We start from the raw sequence: 18,007 nt of genomic DNA, 5'->3' as shown, positions 1-18,007 counted from the left end.
GGAGCGGAGCGCAAGGTGCCTCTCGGAGCCGCCGGAGGAAATGGCTCATTGTTAGCCCTGCTGAAAAAAAAAGAGACCCAAAAAATTGCAATAATGAGGCCAGCTTCTATTTGAGGGTTTCCATGGGAAAAACAGGAAACGGAATCCTGTTACTTTTCTAGGGCTTGTTGCCGATAACACCATTTTTAGGACAGGGCAGAGAATGAAGAGGAGGAGCTGGGGATGAAGGCAGCCCCGGCAGCGAGCCCTTGTTCCCCCTCCTTGGAGGCTTGGTCTTGGTTCCTTGTGGGCTGGGGGATAAAACTCGTCGGTGTCGCTCTGGGTTGGTGTTTCCCAGTGTCTCCGGTGAGCCGGCGCGGGGGCCGTAAGGTGCATCCCCGCTGAGCTTGGACCTGATGCGGCTCTGGTGCGTGTCCCCAGTCCTTGTCCCCTCCTCGGAGCCACCTTCCCCGCTGGCACCGTGTGTTAAGGACGAGCGTGTGGGCTGGGGACGCGGGATGGAGGGCACGGAGAGGGCTGGTGCGGGGGATGCCCTGCGGGAAGAGGCCTCGGGGCTTCGCCACAGGACGGTGGCACTGCCAGCGCCATAGGGAGCCGCTGGGTTAACAAGGGATGCAGCATCCCCAAACCCGCCTCCGGCTGTCCCGGCTGGCAGAGCTGCCCTGGGATGCGGCCCTGGCAAGCCATGAGCATCCCTCGGCCCTGCAGGTCTGTCCCCTGCGGGTGCCTCCGCTCCGCGGCTGGAGGTGCTTCGGTGGGCTCTCGCAGGCGCTGGGTGTTCGGGTGGGCCGAGCTCGAGCCGCGTCCTGCCCTGGCGTCGTGACACGGGGCGGCGAGCGGAGGCGGCTCGTGAGCCGGCAGCGTGGGCAGGCTCCGTGTGTACGTGCTCGCATCGACACGGCAGTATCAGCCCGCATCGTGGCTACTGGTACGGCTGTGAACGGGGATGATCCTGTCCCAGGAGCTCGACCAGGGATGGTCCCAGTGGTGGGGACTAGCATAGGCAGAGCCACGTGGCCCGAGGGCTGCGGTGGGCACCAGGGCTGGCAGCCTGGCGAGGAGAGGTCAGGAAAGGGGATGAGGTTCTCTGGCTGCATTCCCAAATTTCTCTCGGTGTGGCACGAGGGACACCCAGCCAGGCAAGCCGGAACAAGGCGTGGCAGGAACGAGAGCCCCACGGAGCTGGGACTGGTGTCCCCAGCAAAAAGGCTGCCAGGAGGGAGCTCAGTTTGGTCACGATGCAGCCAGAAGGGACGGAGCCAAGCAGGGATGTGGCGCGGGCTGACAACGGGGCTGTGAAGGAGACGGTGTCAAGATAAAAGTTTGCGTTGGGAAGGAACAAGGCGATTTCCTTCCCCGCGTTAACACCCAAACCGGAGCGGGAGGAATGTCAGAGAGCCAGCTTGCGGTTCCTCCGGCCTCCTCTCCACTCCGCTTCTCTTTGGCACATGGCTCGGTGTCACCTTGGCAGCGTCATCCCCCTCCCAGCTGCTTCGGGTGATGGGGATGTGGGTGGGGGTCCCCAGCCGGGCAGGTGGCTCCGATGTGGGGTGGGATTTGGCAGCAGGTCAAGCCGTGGCCTCGGCAGCGCCCATCCAGCCGCTTGGTGCTGCCAACCCAGCGTCTCCCCTGGGACCCCTGTCCCGTCCGTCCCTGGGGCTGGCTGTGAGGACAGGGAGCCCCATTCCTGTGGGTCCCGACAGCCGCCTGCAGCTCCCCCGTGAGGTCTGCAGGGTTTGCCCGGGTGCTGTGAGCGGCTCCGTGGGTGCTGCCGACAGCCGGGAGGTTGGGAGGCCAGTGGGAAAAGAGGAGACTGTTGGGCATCTTACGGATGCTCAGAGCAAACCCTGCTGACATCCCCCGTCCTGGCAGCCGAAAGCCATCTCCAGGATTCCCGCCCTGCCTATGGATGGTGCAGCCATCCCAATAAGTCCCTGCGCAGGCTGGCACGTGGCACGGGGGCTGCTGGCAGCCCAGGGGGTTACTGGGAGGCACACGGGGGTTTCTTTCCAGCACTGAGGTGTTGCTGCCTCCTGTTCTCAGTGCTGCTGCTCCCGCGTGGGAAGTGCATCCACTCCCCAGCGGCTCCCGGCCCACATCCCTCCCGCTCCTTGGGGGATGCAGCCGTGCCATGCCGGAGCAGGGGCACCCCGGGGGATGTGTGCAAGCAAGCACGCCCCCAAATCCCCGCTGAGCTGCAAAGCTCCTCAGCCCTGGTTTGGGTTAAAGAGAATTAAAATGCTTTCTCCTGTGGGGTGGTAATCCTGGAGGCTGGGGCACGGCCAGGTGGGCTGCCCGGCTGCTCCTGGTGTGGTCACCTGGGTTCCGTTCCCTTTTGTCCTGCCACCGTGTCCCCTAGGCCAGGTCGCGCTGCTGGAGCATCCCCGCTTTGCCCAGGGCGCGTGGGTGGGTGCAGGCAGCCTCTGCCCACAGGGAAGTGTCAGCCTCGGCTCCCTTTGGGGGTGCTGCCTCCCCAAATGCTGCCTGAGCTGGCCCAGACTGAGGGCGTGGGTGGGACCCCTGTCCCCCCTTCCCTGCCAGGACCCGCCGCAGGTGGGAGCAGGCAGCGGCTTTGCCATATAAGGTCTGGAAATCGGTTATTGTCTCAACATGGCTTTCTCCTCCCTGAAAATCCTATTAAAACCTCATTTTTCTGACCCTAATCTCAGCTCGCCGTTCGGGAGGGATTAGTGTTTGCCCCCCCAGCCTTGCGTGCCGCCGGCTCCCTGCCAGAGAAACCTCCTTCCCGCGCGGAAAGTGGTGCCGGAGGAGGGAGGTTGGGGCCGAGCCCAGCACGCCGTGGTGGCGGCAGAACCAGCAGCTGCCTGTCCCTCTGTCCTCTGTTCCTGCCTGAAGTGTGACGTTATCCTCGCTGCACGCCAGGGGTTGCGATGGCCCCGCTGGCAGCGACCCACGGCTGCAGCTGGCGGGGCTAGGACATGGTGGGGGGGTGTCACCCCCAGCTGGGACCAGTGGGTCCATCCTGGGGGTGTCACCAGGGTCTGAGCAGGGTGGGAGAGCTCCAGGAGCAGCAGCCGCGGAGGGGGGGGTGGGGGTGGCATCGGTGCAAACCCCTCCCCGGTAAAGGCAGGCAAAGCAAAGGCAGTGCCTTTGCGTGGCTCCTCTGTGCCTCAGTTTCCCAGCAGCTTTGGCTGAGGGTGCGGGCAGGGAGGCGATGCCGGCAGAGGGCCCTGCAGCCCGCCGGCAGCGTGGGCGCGTGCACGCGTGGGCGCGCATCCCCGTGCCCGTGCGCCTGCCTCGGCATGCCGGCAGCGGCGGCGGTGCATGCCGGGAGCGCGCTGCCTTCCCCCTTGCTCCTGTTTGGCTGCGTATTTAGGACACTCCTGTGCAAAACACAAGTATTTTGGAAGGCGTCCAGGCGCTCTTGCATTCCTCCGGGTGGAATCTGCCCCCACGAACGCTGCCTGACCTTTCCCGCTTTGGGATGCGGGAACAATCCTGGGGGCCGTCCTCTGCTCGACACTGCCCAGGGGCCAAGGACCCCTTCTCCAGCCGGCCCCCCTCACCCCCAGGCTGCCAGGGCAGCTCCCGCCTGCTTGCTCAGCGCTGCCAGGAAAGGCGTGAGTGGAGATAGCAGGATCAGACCCACCGTCCCCAGGCCAGCCTGCGCTGCTCCAGCTGCCCCGGGACCCCCGGCCGGAGCCAGCCCGCTGTGGCAGGCTGTTCTTCCCCCCTCCCCCTTTTCAGCTGGAAAGCGAAGCTCCCTGGCACCGCTCGCACCGACAGCTGTCAGCCCCATCTCACTGCCCTGGCAGGGTAGCTCTGCCTGCTGGGACACGCCGGCAGCTCTGCAGGCTCCTTGTCCCCGGGGCGGAGGTGTGGGGCAGCCCCCGGGGCGGCTCCCATGGGAGACCCCTGGCACACGCACCAGGTGACATCAGGTGGCCCAGGGGGTGGCCAGGGGACAAAGGCCAAATGGCAGGGATTTGGCTCCCACGTTTCCCCGTCCCAATTTCTCCCTTGGCTGCCAGTGGGGAGGTACTGGGATGGTGTCATGGGGTGTGCTGGGGGTGCGCAGCCAGGCCCCTGGGGACATGGGTGCCACCAAGCCAGTCGAGCCAGCCCTCGGGCAGGGCTCAGGGCAGGCACTGGGGCTGTTTTGGGGCAGAGCTGTGGCACCTTGGCCAGGGTAGACAGTGGGGACGTGCAGAACGTGCAGGGGGTCCATGTGGCATCGCACCCCGGGGACTGTTCCCTCGCTGGCGTCTAGTGCCAGCCTGGCCAGTGGCTGCGGGAAACTGGTGCATGGCATCAGACTGGCAGGCTGGTCCTGCTGATGGGGTGGAGGGGGGCAAAGGAGGGGAGGGGGCTGTGGTGAGCAGGAGCAGGCTGGCTGGCCGCGAGGCTGCGGGCTGCAATCCCAGCAATGCCCGGCATTTCCCCGGCGCGGCCGCACGTGCCTCTCCTCGGCCTCCAGCACGGCAGGAATGCGGCGCGGGACCCCCTCGTGCGGGGACGGGGACAGGCAGCGTGGGGGTAGCAGGGCAGGGGGACGCTGCCCACCCACAGCCCCTGCTTGGGTTGGGTGTCCGCAGGCACCGGGCTCACCAAGGTGCTGCTGTTTTCCTTATCCTTTTGGCCACCGCCATGGAGAGTGTCTCGGGGGGCATGAAGGGGGCGCGGGGTGGGCTGGGGAAGGGTGATTTGTCCCCCTGGAGTAGCGGGAGCCCCCAAGCACTGGTGACAAGGGCAGTTTGCCATCCCTGCCTGCAGGCGCAACACTGGGGAGCCAGGATTGAACCGTGGGGGCTGGTTGCTCAGTGCCTGGGGGACAGCAAGGACCTGCCATGCCTGCAGCGCTGGGTATCCCCAAAAATGGGAGATGGGGGACTCTTGGTTTGGCTCCTGGTGGGAAGTGTCCTTGGAGCCACCATCCTTTGCCACAGGCACTGAGCAGGGGGGATGGATGGCTGTGTCAGTCCTTGGGGTGCTGTGTCGGTCCCCGGGGTGCTCTGTTGGTCCCTGGGGTGCTTCACCAGCAGAGCGGGGCTGGATACGTGTCTCTGCTGTGTGGACTCTGCTGGGTGCTGGGGACAGACAGGGGACCAGGGGTGTCTCGGAGCTCCCCCCTTGCAGAGCCTGGTGGTGGCTCGTCTCCTGACGGAGCAGGGGGACGCTCGCCACACCCGCAGGCTGTCCCCCTCCCTGTCCCCAGCATCGCCCGCTGCCCTGTGGAGAGCAAGCGGAGGAAGGAAGGAAGGGGCCGGGAGGAGGGAGAGGAGGAAGTGGGGAGGGTGGGATGCTGCCCGGGGTGATGGAGGAAGAAGGGGGTGGATTAAAAAAAAAAACAAAACAGAAGAAAGAAAGAAAAAAGGGAAAGTCCGGGCAAAGTGATACCGCAGGCGGGGGGGGGGCGGTGGGCTGGGCATGGTGATCCCTGCCAGCAGCTGGAGCCCCAGCCCGCCAGTCCAGCCAGGGCGTGTGGCCGCCCTCCCTCTGTCCATCCCACCCCCCCGTCCATCCCTCCGTCCCTCCATCCATCCCACCCTTGCACAGCGCGGGTGGCTGGGTGGGGGCCGGCCGCTGCCAGTTGCGCTGGGGCTGCGTCGCTCGCAGCGGGGCGTGAGCGAGCGTGCGAGTGTGTGCGTGCAGCATCGCCGCGCTGGGAGCACCGCACGTCGCCCGAGCCATGCGAGACGGCACAGCCGGCCCTGCGCTGCCCCTGGCAGCCGGCCCCCGCCGCCGTGCCCCCCAACTCGGGGGCTGAAGCCAGCGAAGGAGGTGGGGAGCCCATGGCTGTGCCAGCCGCCGGCTGAGACACCACGCTGCTGCGCCTCGCCCGCCGAAGCCAGGCCTGGACTGCGGCTGCATGGTGGAGGAGAGCACGGGTGGAGGGGAGTGGGGGTCCCGGCGGGTGCTGGGGGCCCCCCCCCGCGCCCCGCCAGCCCCCAGCCCGGTGGCGGTGGTGAGGAAGGGGCTGTGGAGCGTGGAGCGAGCCGGCAAGGGCTGGCGCTTCGAGCGCGCTGTTGGGGTGGACTGCAGCTCGCCCGAGCCCCGTTGCATCTGGCTGAGCAGCCTGCGCCGGCACGCCGCCGCCCCGGAGCACCGCTGGCCCCCGGCCCCCCGGCCCGGCCGTGCGTCCCCCCGTGCCGACAAGTGCCGTCGGGTGAGAACCGTGTGTTGGAGATGCTGGGTGTCGTGCCTCTTTTTGGTGGAGGGGGTGTGCTTTGCAGGGGAGGGCAAGCGATGGGGGGCTCCCCCAGTGCAGGGGGGCTGGTGGGGCTGGGTGGGGTGTGGCGTGGGGCAGCACTGGGGCTGTCACAGCTCCCGGGCAGTGGTGCTGTCCCCTTCGTCCCCTCCTGTGCTGGAAGAAGGGCTGGGGTCGGGGGTCCGGATACCTGCTGTGCCAGTGGCTGTGCCCAGGTGTTTTGCTCCTGCTGCTCTGCTCACCATGTCCGGGAGGGGGCACAGATCCTTCCCCCCCGCCCCAGGAGGGCTCTGCAGCATGCAGGGAAAACACTCCTTTGTTCTGCAGGAGCGCGACACCAGTGGGAGCTACCTGTCCCATTGTGTCCCCATGGGGGAGCGCGGTGGCACGGTGACACCTGTGCTGGGGGGCAATGGCCCTCGCAGCCATTAGGGCCATGTGAGCGCAGGGGTCCGGGCGGGCAGCGTGCCCAGCCCTGGGCTGTCACAGCCGCTTGCACAAGCCATTCTTGCAAGGAACAAGGTGTTGCCCCCCCTCATCCTCACTGCCAGCAGTCCTTGTGGGATGGGGGCTTGGGGGAACCAGGCTAACTAGCAGGACGCAGCTGGTGGGAGCACGGTGGAAACCACTGGTCTGAGGTTAAAATAAAGCCAAAAAGCCGGGAGGTGACTGGCCCCCTGCGGGGAGGGGGGACGGGGCGCTGAGGGCAAATGGCAGAGGTGACAAATCGGGTGTCAACCCCACTGCTGGGGGAGCTGGAGCATCTGCAGAGCCAGGAGCTGGTGTGGGGGATGTCCAAGCCCACAACTGGTGGGGTTTTGCAGCCCAAAAAGCTCCAAGCTAGGGTGGGTGAAGAGGGAAACTGAGGCACAGCAGTCCGGGATGGTTTGCTCTGCCCACTCCCTTGCAGGGCCCTTCGCAGGGTCTCTGCAGCAGGTGACTTTGCCCGTTGGGCTGGGGGGGACAAGGTGGAGCTGGGATCTGGAGGGGGAGAGGCACCATGCTGAGGCTGTAAAAATCCCAAAGGAGACTTAATCAGGGCAAAGCGAACACCGGTCCTTGGCAGCGGGGTCAGGGTGCTGGGTCCCTACGGGATGGGAGCATTCCCGAGTGATCCCTCCTCCTTGGAATGGAGACGGAAAGCAGCTTGGGAGGGTTGTTTGCGATGCAGGTATGTCCTCTTGCTCGGCTGAAAGGCCAAATTCAGGCTCACGGGACCAGGTCCAGGGGACCACCGATGCTGTAATGGGTACACCGCAGCTGGGGACGTGTCCCTGTGTCACGGGCGCACCGGAGCCGTAGCCACGGCTCCGGTGCGCCCGTGACACAGGGACACATCCCCATCCCTGCGGGTCGGTGCTGCCGTTGGTGTCTCCACCGATCCTATCCTCTCTGAGGCTTGTCTGTGCCGGTTAAAATCAGCAGGGCACATTCAGCTGTCAGCTTAAAAATAATCCGGCGAGCCGGCGGCCGACACAATGGAGGGCGCAGATGGGGACGGGCGCCGCGCCGGGATGCTCGTGGCCCCGGGGCAAAGGGATGGGGTTCCCCGTGGGAGCATGGGGTGCCTGTTGCCATGTGGTTTTGGGTCACTGGCTGGGGTGCGCACGGTGCGGGGAGGGCTTGTGGGCTTGTGGGGAGCTTTGCCCCCCATCTGGTGCTGGTAATCAGGTTTTCTGGCTCTCCTGTGCCGGTGTTCGGAGCATCGCAGCTCTCTTTATGTTTTGGGGTATCTGTGGCGTCCACTAGTGCCTGAACACCTTGTACCCCCCAGGTTTGCTCCAGCAGCGATGGAGTGGGTCTGTGGGTGCCATGCCAGGGCAATGCCTTGTGGGCTGCCTTTCCAGAGCTGAGCCCTCACCACAGGGTCCCCGGGGGGGATGGTACCCCCAGCCCCAGCTGCAGCGGGCCCCGTGTGGGACGTGCCAGCACAGGGGGTGCAGCCCGGCCCTGCTGAGCTGCCATCAGATTTCCCCACCGGCAGCGAAAAGGCCCACTCAGCACAGGCTCAGACAAAGGCTTTTTGTGCCTCGTCCCTTTGTGTGTCCCTCTCCCTCCCTGCTCCCCATCCATCAGTTCAACCGAGACGGCGCCTGAATTTTAACACCCTCGCCCCGGGATGGGCTGATTCCAGCTGCTGCCGCAGGGACGGAGATGGCACTGGGGCAGGACCCTGGTGGATCCCGTCCTGCCCGGCTGCTGCCGCCCCGCCTGTCCCTATCCACTCCCAGGTTGCCAGTTTCTCCGGTTTTAGTGGAGCTTGGCGCTGCCGGGGTGGTGGGCAGGACCCTCAGCAGGGCTGGCAGATGCACAGCCAGATGTGCAGCCATGGAAAGCAGCAGCATCCCTCACCGGGGCTGTACTAAACCCCGCCAAGGTGTCAGGACTCCTGCTGTCTCTCCAAGCTCCCTTGCCTGGGTGCCAGGCGAGATACCCGCGGCTGCTCTGGCTGTACCACGGCCCCGTTCCCCATCCCAACACCGGCACCGGTCCCTCTGGGCCCCATCTGCTGCTCCAGGCAGTGTGCCCTGCCAGTGCCCAGCACGGTGCCAGGTCCCTGCCCCGGCTCGGGAAGCATCACTCATCCAGCCGCCTCCTGGGCGGTTCTTTCCGGCTTGCCCGAGGTTATTACCACAGCGTCATCGGAAGGGGACCTTTTGTCCCCGACTCCCCCCTCCGCCCCCATCTCCCCTCCTGCTGCGTTGCCTCCTGGGTCCCATCCAGACCCCCAGGCACAGCTCATTTCCCCTCCTGCTTTTTTTTTTTTTTTTTTAAATTTCCTTTCCATGCATCTTCTCCCAAAAGGTTCCACACGAGGATTCTCGGGGGATGCAGGTGGTCTTTGGGGGCTGGAATTTACTGCCATGGGACTGGCGGTAGGGAGGGGGTTCCAAGGAGTGGAGTGGCTTTTCCAGCAGATTTCAGCCCCCAGCCCGGGGCTTTGAGGGGGCTGGTTGGGGGCTGACTGCCTACACCCCTCCCCAGACGTGACATCTTCCCCTTCACCCCCTACAGCCGACACCGGGCCGGAGAGATGGGGCGTCCCCGAATGCCAATGCGCCCCCGGAGGGGCCCTTCCCTTGGGTGGGCCCGAAGACGGTGGTGCTGCGGAAGAGCTTGCAGGGGGGGTTCGGCTTCACCCTCCGCCACTTCATTGTCTACCCCCCCGAGTCGGCGGTGCACTCCACCACCAAGGTAGGGCTGGTACCTGGCGGGGGCTGGACTGGGCTGGGCTGGGAGGGGACACAGGGACCCCCAGAGTTGCTGGAGCAGGACTCTGAGGTGCTGTGGCTGGGTGCAGGGTGCTTGTGTATGGGCTGGGGGAGGGCGGGGGGGGGTGTCTGGGGAACCACAGAGTGGACCATCCATTGCCTGCCTTGTTGGGGTGTGTAGGGGCTGCCCCCACCCCTGGGTGGTCCTGGGATGGAGGAGCCCATGGAGGTATTGGGAGACGTGCTCTGAGTGAGAAGCAAGTCAGCAGTGTCTCCGGAGCTGTCCCAGAGCGTTTCTGGCGGGGGACACGGCTGTCTGCAGGAACGGAGAGAATCCCTCAGCTCCAAGGGAAGGCTCTGGCATCCCTGGGAATGGCAGGAAAAGGCACTTCAGAGCCCCTGAGGCCAGGGAGAGGCTCAGCGCAGCGGGACGTCGCTCGAGCCGAAGTGAACCACACATGGCCGCCATGAAGCCGAGCCTGGGAGCAGGTGCTTCGGAGGATGCTGTTCGAGCCCGTCATCACATCCCTCCTCCTCCTCTGACCAGCATCAGCACTGAGAAGTGCCGGCAGCTCCTCACCCAGCGAGGGGCACATGCCCAGCCCCGCCGGTGCTCACTGCCTCCAGAGCAGCAGGTTTTTGGCTCCCAATTTCCCGGCTGTCAGCAGGAGGCTTCGGGCTGGATCTGCCCCAGGACCCGGCAGCTGTGATTGTGTCTTGGCTCAGCTGCAGCCTGGACCCTTCCCAGGTGCTGCTTTTTGGGGGGAATAAAACCCTGGGTTGGCCATCACCTCCTGTGCTCTCTGAGCCATCCAGAAGCCCTGATCCAGGCAGCACCTTTCCCCTCCGGAATGGAGGGACCCTGTGAAACGACCCAGCAGCTTCCAGCATGGCCCCACACCCTCTGCGACGAGCCAGCTCTCCGGCTGTGCCAGCTCCAAGCCCCCGGGGTTCGAAATCCCCCTCTTGCACCATCTTCTGCAGCAGCAACTTCACGCAGATGAAGGGAGAATGTGTCTGGGAGCTGCGTGGTCCATCGCAACCCCTTCCTCGCGGCGGGGTGGGCAGAGCTGGAGGCTCCAGTCACCCCCAGAGCTTCGAAGCTGCCTGCAGCCCCACGGCTCCGGCTGCCCCATGGCCTGGTGCTTGTTGCCTCGTCCCCTCAGGCAGGGAACTGCATTGGGAAATGAGTCACAGGGTGGGGAGAAGCAACTCATTGGAGTCCCCGCTCCGCGTCCTCTGTCACAGCGCTTTTCCCAGGCTCCTTATTCTGTTTCCCCAAATCCTTCCTGCCTACACCTTCCTGCCTGCACTGGGAACACGGGCTTGACCCGTCCTCAGCAGCGTGACTCTGCAAAGGAGCTTTCGTCATGGGGATGGCCTGAACCTGCTCCGAACCGACCCGCTCACTTCCACCTCTCCATCGTCCTCCTAAGGCATCCTCCAGGAGCGAGGGACTGATCCTGCCCCATGGAGCTGGGCACCAAGGGCTGAGCCCCGCCAGGGTGTGAGCACACATGGGGCTGTGTGGGAAGGAGCCAGATCAGCGCCGGGAGGTGGAGATGCTCTTGGAAAGGGCTGGGAATAGCTCCCGGCACCCGTCTGAGCCAACGCCGGCGCTCCCGGGCTGGCGGGGCAGGGTGCGGTGCGGCTGGCTCAGCACCCGCGGGTGCCGGCGGGTGACCAGGTCCGGGGGCTGAGTTTCGGTGGGGTTGACTCAGCAGGGAGGGTGACGGCAGAGCTGTGTTCACCGTGCCATGCTTTGGCACTGCTGCGCCCAGCCTCGGCCCCAGCCCTGGGAGCGGGGCTGCTGGGCTGCCCCGGGGGCTGGGAAGGGCTCTGGGGTGCTGCAGGGCGAGGAGGGGCAGGGAGGTGGGCGAGTCTGTGCCTCTGGGGACCCTCAGTGGCTCCATGCTCCTGCCGTGGCACTGCGACAGCCACTTAGTGCACGGGCAATGGTGGTGGATGTGTGCCGAGGCCCTGGGATGTGGCTTTTCCTTCCCACCGTGCAATGGACACCATGGAGAGATGCCTCCAGCCCCCTCCTCCTCCTCCCCAGCATGTCCCCCGTCACACTGGGATGGAGACTGGTCCATTCCCCACACCCCGGAGGGACCTGGGGATACTGGGGCTGTGTCCCCGCTGCCCTGCACTGGCTCGGGGCTCGGGAGGGAGCTGCAGCTGGTGAAACCTCTTGGCCAGAGCCCAACTCGTGCCTCCCCTGGAGACACCAGGATCTGGCACTTGCAGAGTGAGAAATGCCCTTCCAGGTGCCTGGGTCCCCCCATGGGACCCACGCATGGGGCTGAGCAGCCTGGGGTGCAGCTGGCTCCGTGGCAGGGCTGGGGGCTCGGTGGCGTGGATGCAGCCCCCTGTGGCTGCCAGCACCCTGTGCCCTGCCGCATCTTGGGCACCCCACGGGGAGCGTGGCTCTGCAGCGGGATCCCCACGGGAGGATGTGGGGGACAAGGGCAGGAGCCCACAGACGTGGTTCCCGCCCGAAGGGACAGAGCCACGGGGCTCCCAGGGCTGTCCCCTGCCCGTGGCTGGGAAGGGGGTGCTGGGACCCCTCCGTCATCCCCCCCACAGCACCCATTGCAGCCCCGGCAGCTCGCTTCATGGAGTGGGAAGCTTTAGACATGTTGTCCCCCCCCCACGCAGGGACACAGTTCCCCCACCGAATAATTGCAGGGCTAAATATAGCCCCGCTGTCGGCTGCTGCTCCTCTGAGGACGCCTGCGCAAAGCCGTCCCCTTCCCGCGGGTCCCTGTCACCGGGACCTGCTGCCCGAGCACCGCGGTGGCGTGCGTGCCGGTGGGCACCCCCGTCCCTCCCCCAGGACCCCGCTGCGGGGGCTCGGGCTCTCCCTGGCCCTCCCCGGCCAGTCTCGGTGGTCTGGGAGAAGGGCAAGATGCCACCGCCTGGGCTGGCTGGGCCCCTTCCCGCTCCCCTGCCCCAAAACAGGCCCCTTCCCCAGCAGCTGGGTACTGGGGGCTGTGGCGGGTCCCGCTCCCTGCCCGCTGGCGGGGCTGCGCGGGCGGCCCGGCCGGATCCGGTGTCAGGAGGTAATTTTAGCCAGGGGCGGCGGAGGGCAGAGGGACGTGCAGGTCCTGCGAGGGGCTTCAGGGGGCTGGCACCCCTCCGGTCCCCTCCCGGTCCCCCTGCTGTGCTTGCCCTGGCCTGGCCACCAAATAAGTGTTTTTTCCCTTCTTTTGGCAGGAGGAGGAGAATGGGAACCGAGCAGGTGAGCACCGGTGCTGCGCTGCCATGGGGTCCCCCTGTGCAGGGGGACGTCGCTGCCCGGATCGGTGGGCTCAGGGGTCTGGGGGCGTGTGGCTGTCACAGGTTGCAGTGGGTGCTGTGGCTGGGGGGGACACAGTGCTGTCTCTGCTGGCTAGCACCGCAGCCCTAAATACTAACCGGCGGTGTGAGGCGGCGCGGTGCTTTTGGTGGCACTTGGTGGCACTTGGTGCAGCAGAAGGGCTCGGTGTCCCCAAAGCCCTTGGGAGGTTCGTTGGACCTCGCGCCCCAGGGGGTCTGTCCCGTAGCCAGAGGGGCTGCAGTGTGGGCAGCACCGGTCCCCGCGGCGGGTGGCTCGGCTGAGTGCAGGGTGTTTGGGGACAGGGACACAGCCCCGCTCTCCTCCCGGAGGCTGACAGTGACGTGAGCACATGTGAAGGCGTCAGAACGGATCGGCACGCCGGCAGCGTGACGAGGTGCCGGGGCTGCGGGCCCCGGGGGCCGGGGTGGATGCGAGTGGCGGCAACCAGACCTGGCACCCCGTGCCCATCGGGGCCGGGGGAGCACCGGCCTCGCTCCAGGTGGTCCCCAAGGGATTCAGCATCCCTCATCAGCACCATCCCTCCCCCATCCTTCCACCGCCCGCCCCGGCCCATCCACCCTCTGGTTTCTTGCGGCACCTGGTGGCTTTTGCTCTTGCAAAGGACTGTGGCTGCAGCCACGCCAGGGAACAGCCACGGCTGGGGGGAGATGGGTGCTGGGGGGGCTGTGCTGAGATGGGGGCTTTGCCCAGGGCAGGACCTGTGCTCTGCAGGTCGCAGGTGCAGGCAGGGCTGCCGTGCATGGGCTTGGCAAGATGAGGAGGGTACCGTGAGGGGCCAAGCATGCTTCTTGTCCTGGGACGGGCCCAGCCTTGCTGGCGGCTCCCTGACGCTCTGTCCCCGGGGAGCAGGTCCCTCCCGGAGCCGCCTGGAGCCCATGGACACCATCTTCGTGAAGAACGTGCGGGAGGACGGGCCGGCGCACCAGGCTGGGCTGCGCACCGGTGAGCGGGGGCACGCGGCGTGGCTGGGCTGGCGGGGTCTCGGAGCCGGAGATGGCTCCAGGCTGCTCGCGGGATGTGCGCAACACTCTCCCTCCTCTGCTGGGGACTTTCTTGCTTCTTTTGCTCTCTTTCTTGCATGCCTTCTTTTCTTCCTCCCCTTCCCTCTGTTCCCTGGTGCTATGGGGGATCTGCTCTCTCGTCCCTGGGCTGGGATACCCAGAGCAGCATCAGGGTCCCGTCTGTGTTCAAACCCTGCTGTGTGCGATCCTGGGGACAGCCGAGTGCCACCACCTCCCCACTGACTTGTGGTGACACTGTCTTCTCCCCCTTCTGTGCAGGGGACCGGCTGGTCAAGGTGAATGGGGAGAGCATCATCGGGAAAACGTACTCGCAGGTCATCGCACTGATCCAGAACAGGTGAGCCCCCTTCCCCCTTGCCGCAAGGGAGGGACAGGCAGTGGTGTGCTGTGACCGTCATGTGGGGACAGGGACATTTGTCCCCTTGTGGGGGATACAGCTGAACATGAGATTGGCCTCCCTGGGGGCAGGTAGGGACCGACCCCGGCCGCCCTGACCCCTCCGTCCCCTCTCCCCGCAGTGACGATGTGCTGGAGCTCTCCATCATGCCCAAGGATGAGGACATCCTCCAGCTGGTGAGTTTGCTGGGCGGGAACCAGGGGCTGGGCTGGTTCCAGGGCTTGGGGTCCCTGGCGTGGCTTTTCCAGGCTGTGCTGGTGTTGCTGCCCCACCAAACCCGAGGGGCTGGTCTGTCCCTGCCCACACTCCTCCCACTCCTTGGTCAGGGGGGGACACTTGGGGGACAGGGCCCCACCAGCATCCCTGGAGCAGCAGCAGTGGGCACAGAAACGGAGGTAACGGGGGGTTTGGGGCAGGAAGGATGGGGGACATGGCCCCTGGGGTTTTTTGGGGGGGCATCCTCAGACATAGTTGGGGGTGAGTTGCTCTGGGTCTCAGGGTCTGGCTTATTCTTGGAGCACCCCAAGCAGCTCTGCTGCTGGTGAGCTGGGTTCCAGGGGCAGCGGTGGCTCCAGCAGGGTCTCCCAAGCTGGTGGATGTGCGTGGGGCTTCACCTGTGCTCCTCCAGTCCCGGCTGTCTCCCGGGGCTCTCCCGGCAGTGCTGCCACCAAAGCTGCCAGCACCCACCCCAGGTTTGGCTATTAGGTGGCACCAGTGCTTGACCTCAGCCTGGGGGACCAGCTCCTTTTGGGCTGGGGGGTTTTACAGCCCTGGCAAGGCGGGGATCTCACATCTGTGCCTGTCCTGGGCTCTGAGGATCCCCCAGGCGTGAAGTTGGAGGCGCCTGTGAAAAGTGAGAAGGGAGAGCCGGGCTCGGCCAGCTGTGCTGGAGTATTTTAGGAAGGAGGGAAGGGGAAGGGAGGGCGGCTGGGCGGTGGAAAGAGCGGAAGGGCTGGTGTTGGTGGCGGCGTCGCTCAGTGCCGGGGGGGCCCCGTGGGAAAGTGGGACTGGGGGAGGCTGCAGCCAGCCCTGCCCAGCTCACCCCAACAGGGAGGTTTGCTTGCAGGTTGGGGGGGAGCAGAGAGCATCCCCGTGGCACCTTGCCTGTGGTGAGAGTGGGGTGTTGTGGCCCCGGCACTCCCCCCCACCCCAACCCTGACCCCCCTCATCCCTCCGCAGGCGTATTCGCAGGATGCCTACCTGAAGGGCAATGAGCCGTACTCCGGCGGGGCGCAGAGCATCCCTGAGCCCCCTCCCATCTGCTACCCGCGGAAGACATACCCCTTCCAGGCGCGGGGTGCTGAGCCCCCCCCGGGACAGCCACCAGATGCCCGCACCCACCGCCCCACCACTGTGGGCCCCTCATCCCCACTCGGCACGGCCACGCTTGCCAGCACCCGGAGTGAGGCGGGCGGCAGCCCCGCACACCGCCCCGACGAGCCACAGCCTGGGGGTCCCCCGCCACGTTCCACCGCACCCCACGGCCACCCCAGCTCCTTCTCCCGCACCGGCTACCCCAGCAACGTCGCATCCTCTCTGCCTGATCGCTACGGGATCCCCCCCGCCACCTCCTCCTGCTACGGGGTCCCCAAGCACCTCCCAGAGCATCGGACTCATTGCGGCTTCAAGGAGGGCGTCGGGGGGCTGGCAGGGGCCGGGCGGCCCCCCCGGGAGGCAGCAGTCAGCCAGCGGGCTCCGGGTCGGCAGGAGTGCCAGCAAGCTCTGTCCCGCTGGTTTTGCAGCCAGGAGACGCGGCGGAGCGCCTCGGAGGAGCGGCGGCACGCCATGCCGCCCCGCTACCGCAGCGTGTCCCAGGACCGGCTGGGGGGCTCGGCGGCAGCCCACCGGGGCTGGCCCCACAGCGCCTCGCACGACACCCTGCTGCAGCCCTCCCGCGAAGGCTGGGCGCCCCGCGCCCGCTCCGACCACGTCCTGGGCAGGTACGGGCGCTCCATGGAGGCGCTGGAGCCCAGCGCCCTGCTCTCCCCTCACCTCGACCGCTCCGCGTGGCCGCCTGAGAGGGTCTCCAGGGCCACCGTCGCCGCCGTCGGGCAGCCCATCCCACATGGCTCCTTTGCGCCTTCCTCCTCCTCCTCGCGGGAGCCGGCGCCCGTGCAGAAGCACCCGTCGCAGCCCAACCTGCAAAGCGCGGACGATTCGGGCTACATCGGCTACCGGAGCTACAGCCCATCCTTCCAGCGCCGCACCGGGCTGCTGCACGCCCTCTCCTTCCGTGACCCGGCTTTTGGCGGCTTGCCCACCTTCAGCATCTCGCAGCGGTCGGCCGCCCCGCTCCCAGAGAGGGTGGTCCCCGCTGTCCCACCGCCCACCGGTCCCCCGCCGGTCCCTACCGCAGCCAGGGAGCAGCGGCCGGAGAGCAGCCGTGTGCCCGAGCAGCCGGAGGAGCGGAGGGAAGAGGTGGTTTTGCGGCAGAAGCCGCCCACGGGCCGCAAGATGCAGCCCCCGCTGCGGCAGATGAACTTTGTCTTTCCTGAGGGGGTGAAGGAGACGGACATTTGTGACCCCCCACCAGCCAGCGGCAAAGGGGAGAGGCCAGCAGCCGAGCGGCAAGGCCGGCACGTGCCTCCTTTGGCGGCCCCCGAGGACTCGCTGGCATCCATCCCCTTCATCGGTGAGTCGGGGCCGCTCACCAGCGGTGGGGTGACTGCCTTCAGGGGGGGTTTAGCAAGTCCTGTGCCAGGGAGGGCGTGTCTGGGGGACAGGGTGCATTGCACAATTTCAGAGCATCCATCTGTGGCCGGCGTGGAGATGGGAAGGGGCCATGCCAGCAGCACCCGCAGTGCCCAGCACCCCGCAGTGTCCCACGCCCCTCGGCATGCTGTCCCTGAGCAAGGCTGCGTGCGTTGGCGATTGGGTGCCAGGGTTTGGGCTCAAGGAGCCTCGTTCCTCCCTCTATCTTCCTGCACCCGCTGCCCAGCCCCTGGTATCTCTTTCTGGGCACAGCTGGGTGTGAACTGGAGCCCTGCATGCTCCTGCCCTGCTCTGAAGTGGGGACAGGGATGTGCCTGGGATGACCTGATCCCTGTCTCACTTGGGACCTCCCTGCCCAGCCAGCTCTGCCCGTGGGGACCCGTGTGGGTCTGGGGGAGCCGCCAGCTCTGCCCCCTCCCACACCACAACCTGCACCGTGCCTGCTCCCAGGGAGAGTCCCTGGGGCCAGACGGGGAGGGAGGGGATGGCGTGGGGATGGGGGGACCACAGTGTTGCTCTGTTCAAGGGTCCAGGTGCACCGGTGGCTCCTGGCTTTGCCTGGGGTGGGAGTGTGTCCCCCAGCCCAGCCTGGGCACCTGCAAACCCACCGCCTGCCAGGAGTACCGGGGGGGTCCCAGCAGGGACTTCCCCGCCTCGTCCTGCCCCAGCCCCTCCTGCAACACTGCCCACCCCTCTTGCAGATGAACCCACCAGCCCCAGCATCGACCTGAAGGCCAAGCACATCCCCGCCTCCTCGGTGGTCTCCAGCGCCATGAACTCCGCGCCCGCCGTCGCCACCAGCCCCGCCTCGCCCACCTTCGCCTTTGCCCTGAGCCGGCACTACTCCCAGGACTGCAGTAAGCGCTGGGGTGGGGGAGAACCGTCCTGGGGGCCATGGTGGGGGGCAGGACGGGGAGGAGCAGCCCCCTGCCCTGGAGCTTTGCCCTGTGCCCGCTGGGCTGAGCAGTGTGTGCTTTTTCGCCCTTCTCACAGGCAGCATCAAAGCCGGCCGCCGCTCCTCCTACCTCCTGGCCATCACCACCGAGCGCTCCAAGTCCTGCGACGATGGTCTGAACACATTTCGGGATGAGGGGAAGATCCTAAGGTAGGGCTGGACTCCCCCCTCCCAGTCCCACCACCGCGTGGCTCCCA

General features: G+C 66.5%; 1 protein-coding gene across 4 annotated transcripts in view; it reads left to right on the top strand.

The window, feature by feature from the left end:
- ARHGAP23 (Rho GTPase activating protein 23) overlaps nucleotides 1-18,007 on the top strand; it is a 37,328-nt gene that overhangs the window by 10,525 nt on the left and 8,796 nt on the right. For 3 of the 4 annotated variants that reach the window (XM_064473643.1, XM_064473641.1, XM_064473642.1), the window contains exons 2-9: nucleotides 9,185-9,364; nucleotides 12,601-12,625; nucleotides 13,574-13,666; nucleotides 14,005-14,083; nucleotides 14,265-14,319; nucleotides 15,323-16,775; nucleotides 17,557-17,712; nucleotides 17,849-17,960. In XM_064473643.1, coding sequence (XP_064329713.1) covers nucleotides 9,185-9,364; nucleotides 12,601-12,625; nucleotides 13,574-13,666; nucleotides 14,005-14,083; nucleotides 14,265-14,319; nucleotides 15,323-16,775; nucleotides 17,557-17,712; nucleotides 17,849-17,960 — 2,153 coding nt within the window. Of the gene's footprint in view, nucleotides 1-5,280; nucleotides 6,128-9,184; nucleotides 9,365-12,600; nucleotides 12,626-13,573; nucleotides 13,667-14,004; nucleotides 14,084-14,264; nucleotides 14,320-15,322; nucleotides 16,776-17,556; nucleotides 17,713-17,848; nucleotides 17,961-18,007 lie in introns of those variants that run through there. The other variant, XM_064473640.1, reaches the window with a different exon arrangement.

Source organism: Phalacrocorax carbo, chromosome 25, assembly GCF_963921805.1.
Source record: "Phalacrocorax carbo chromosome 25, bPhaCar2.1, whole genome shotgun sequence".
NCBI lineage: Eukaryota > Metazoa > Chordata > Aves > Suliformes > Phalacrocoracidae > Phalacrocorax > Phalacrocorax carbo.
The sequence above is the reverse complement of the archived record's forward strand: the minus strand, read 5'-3'. Positions and strand labels throughout refer to the sequence as shown.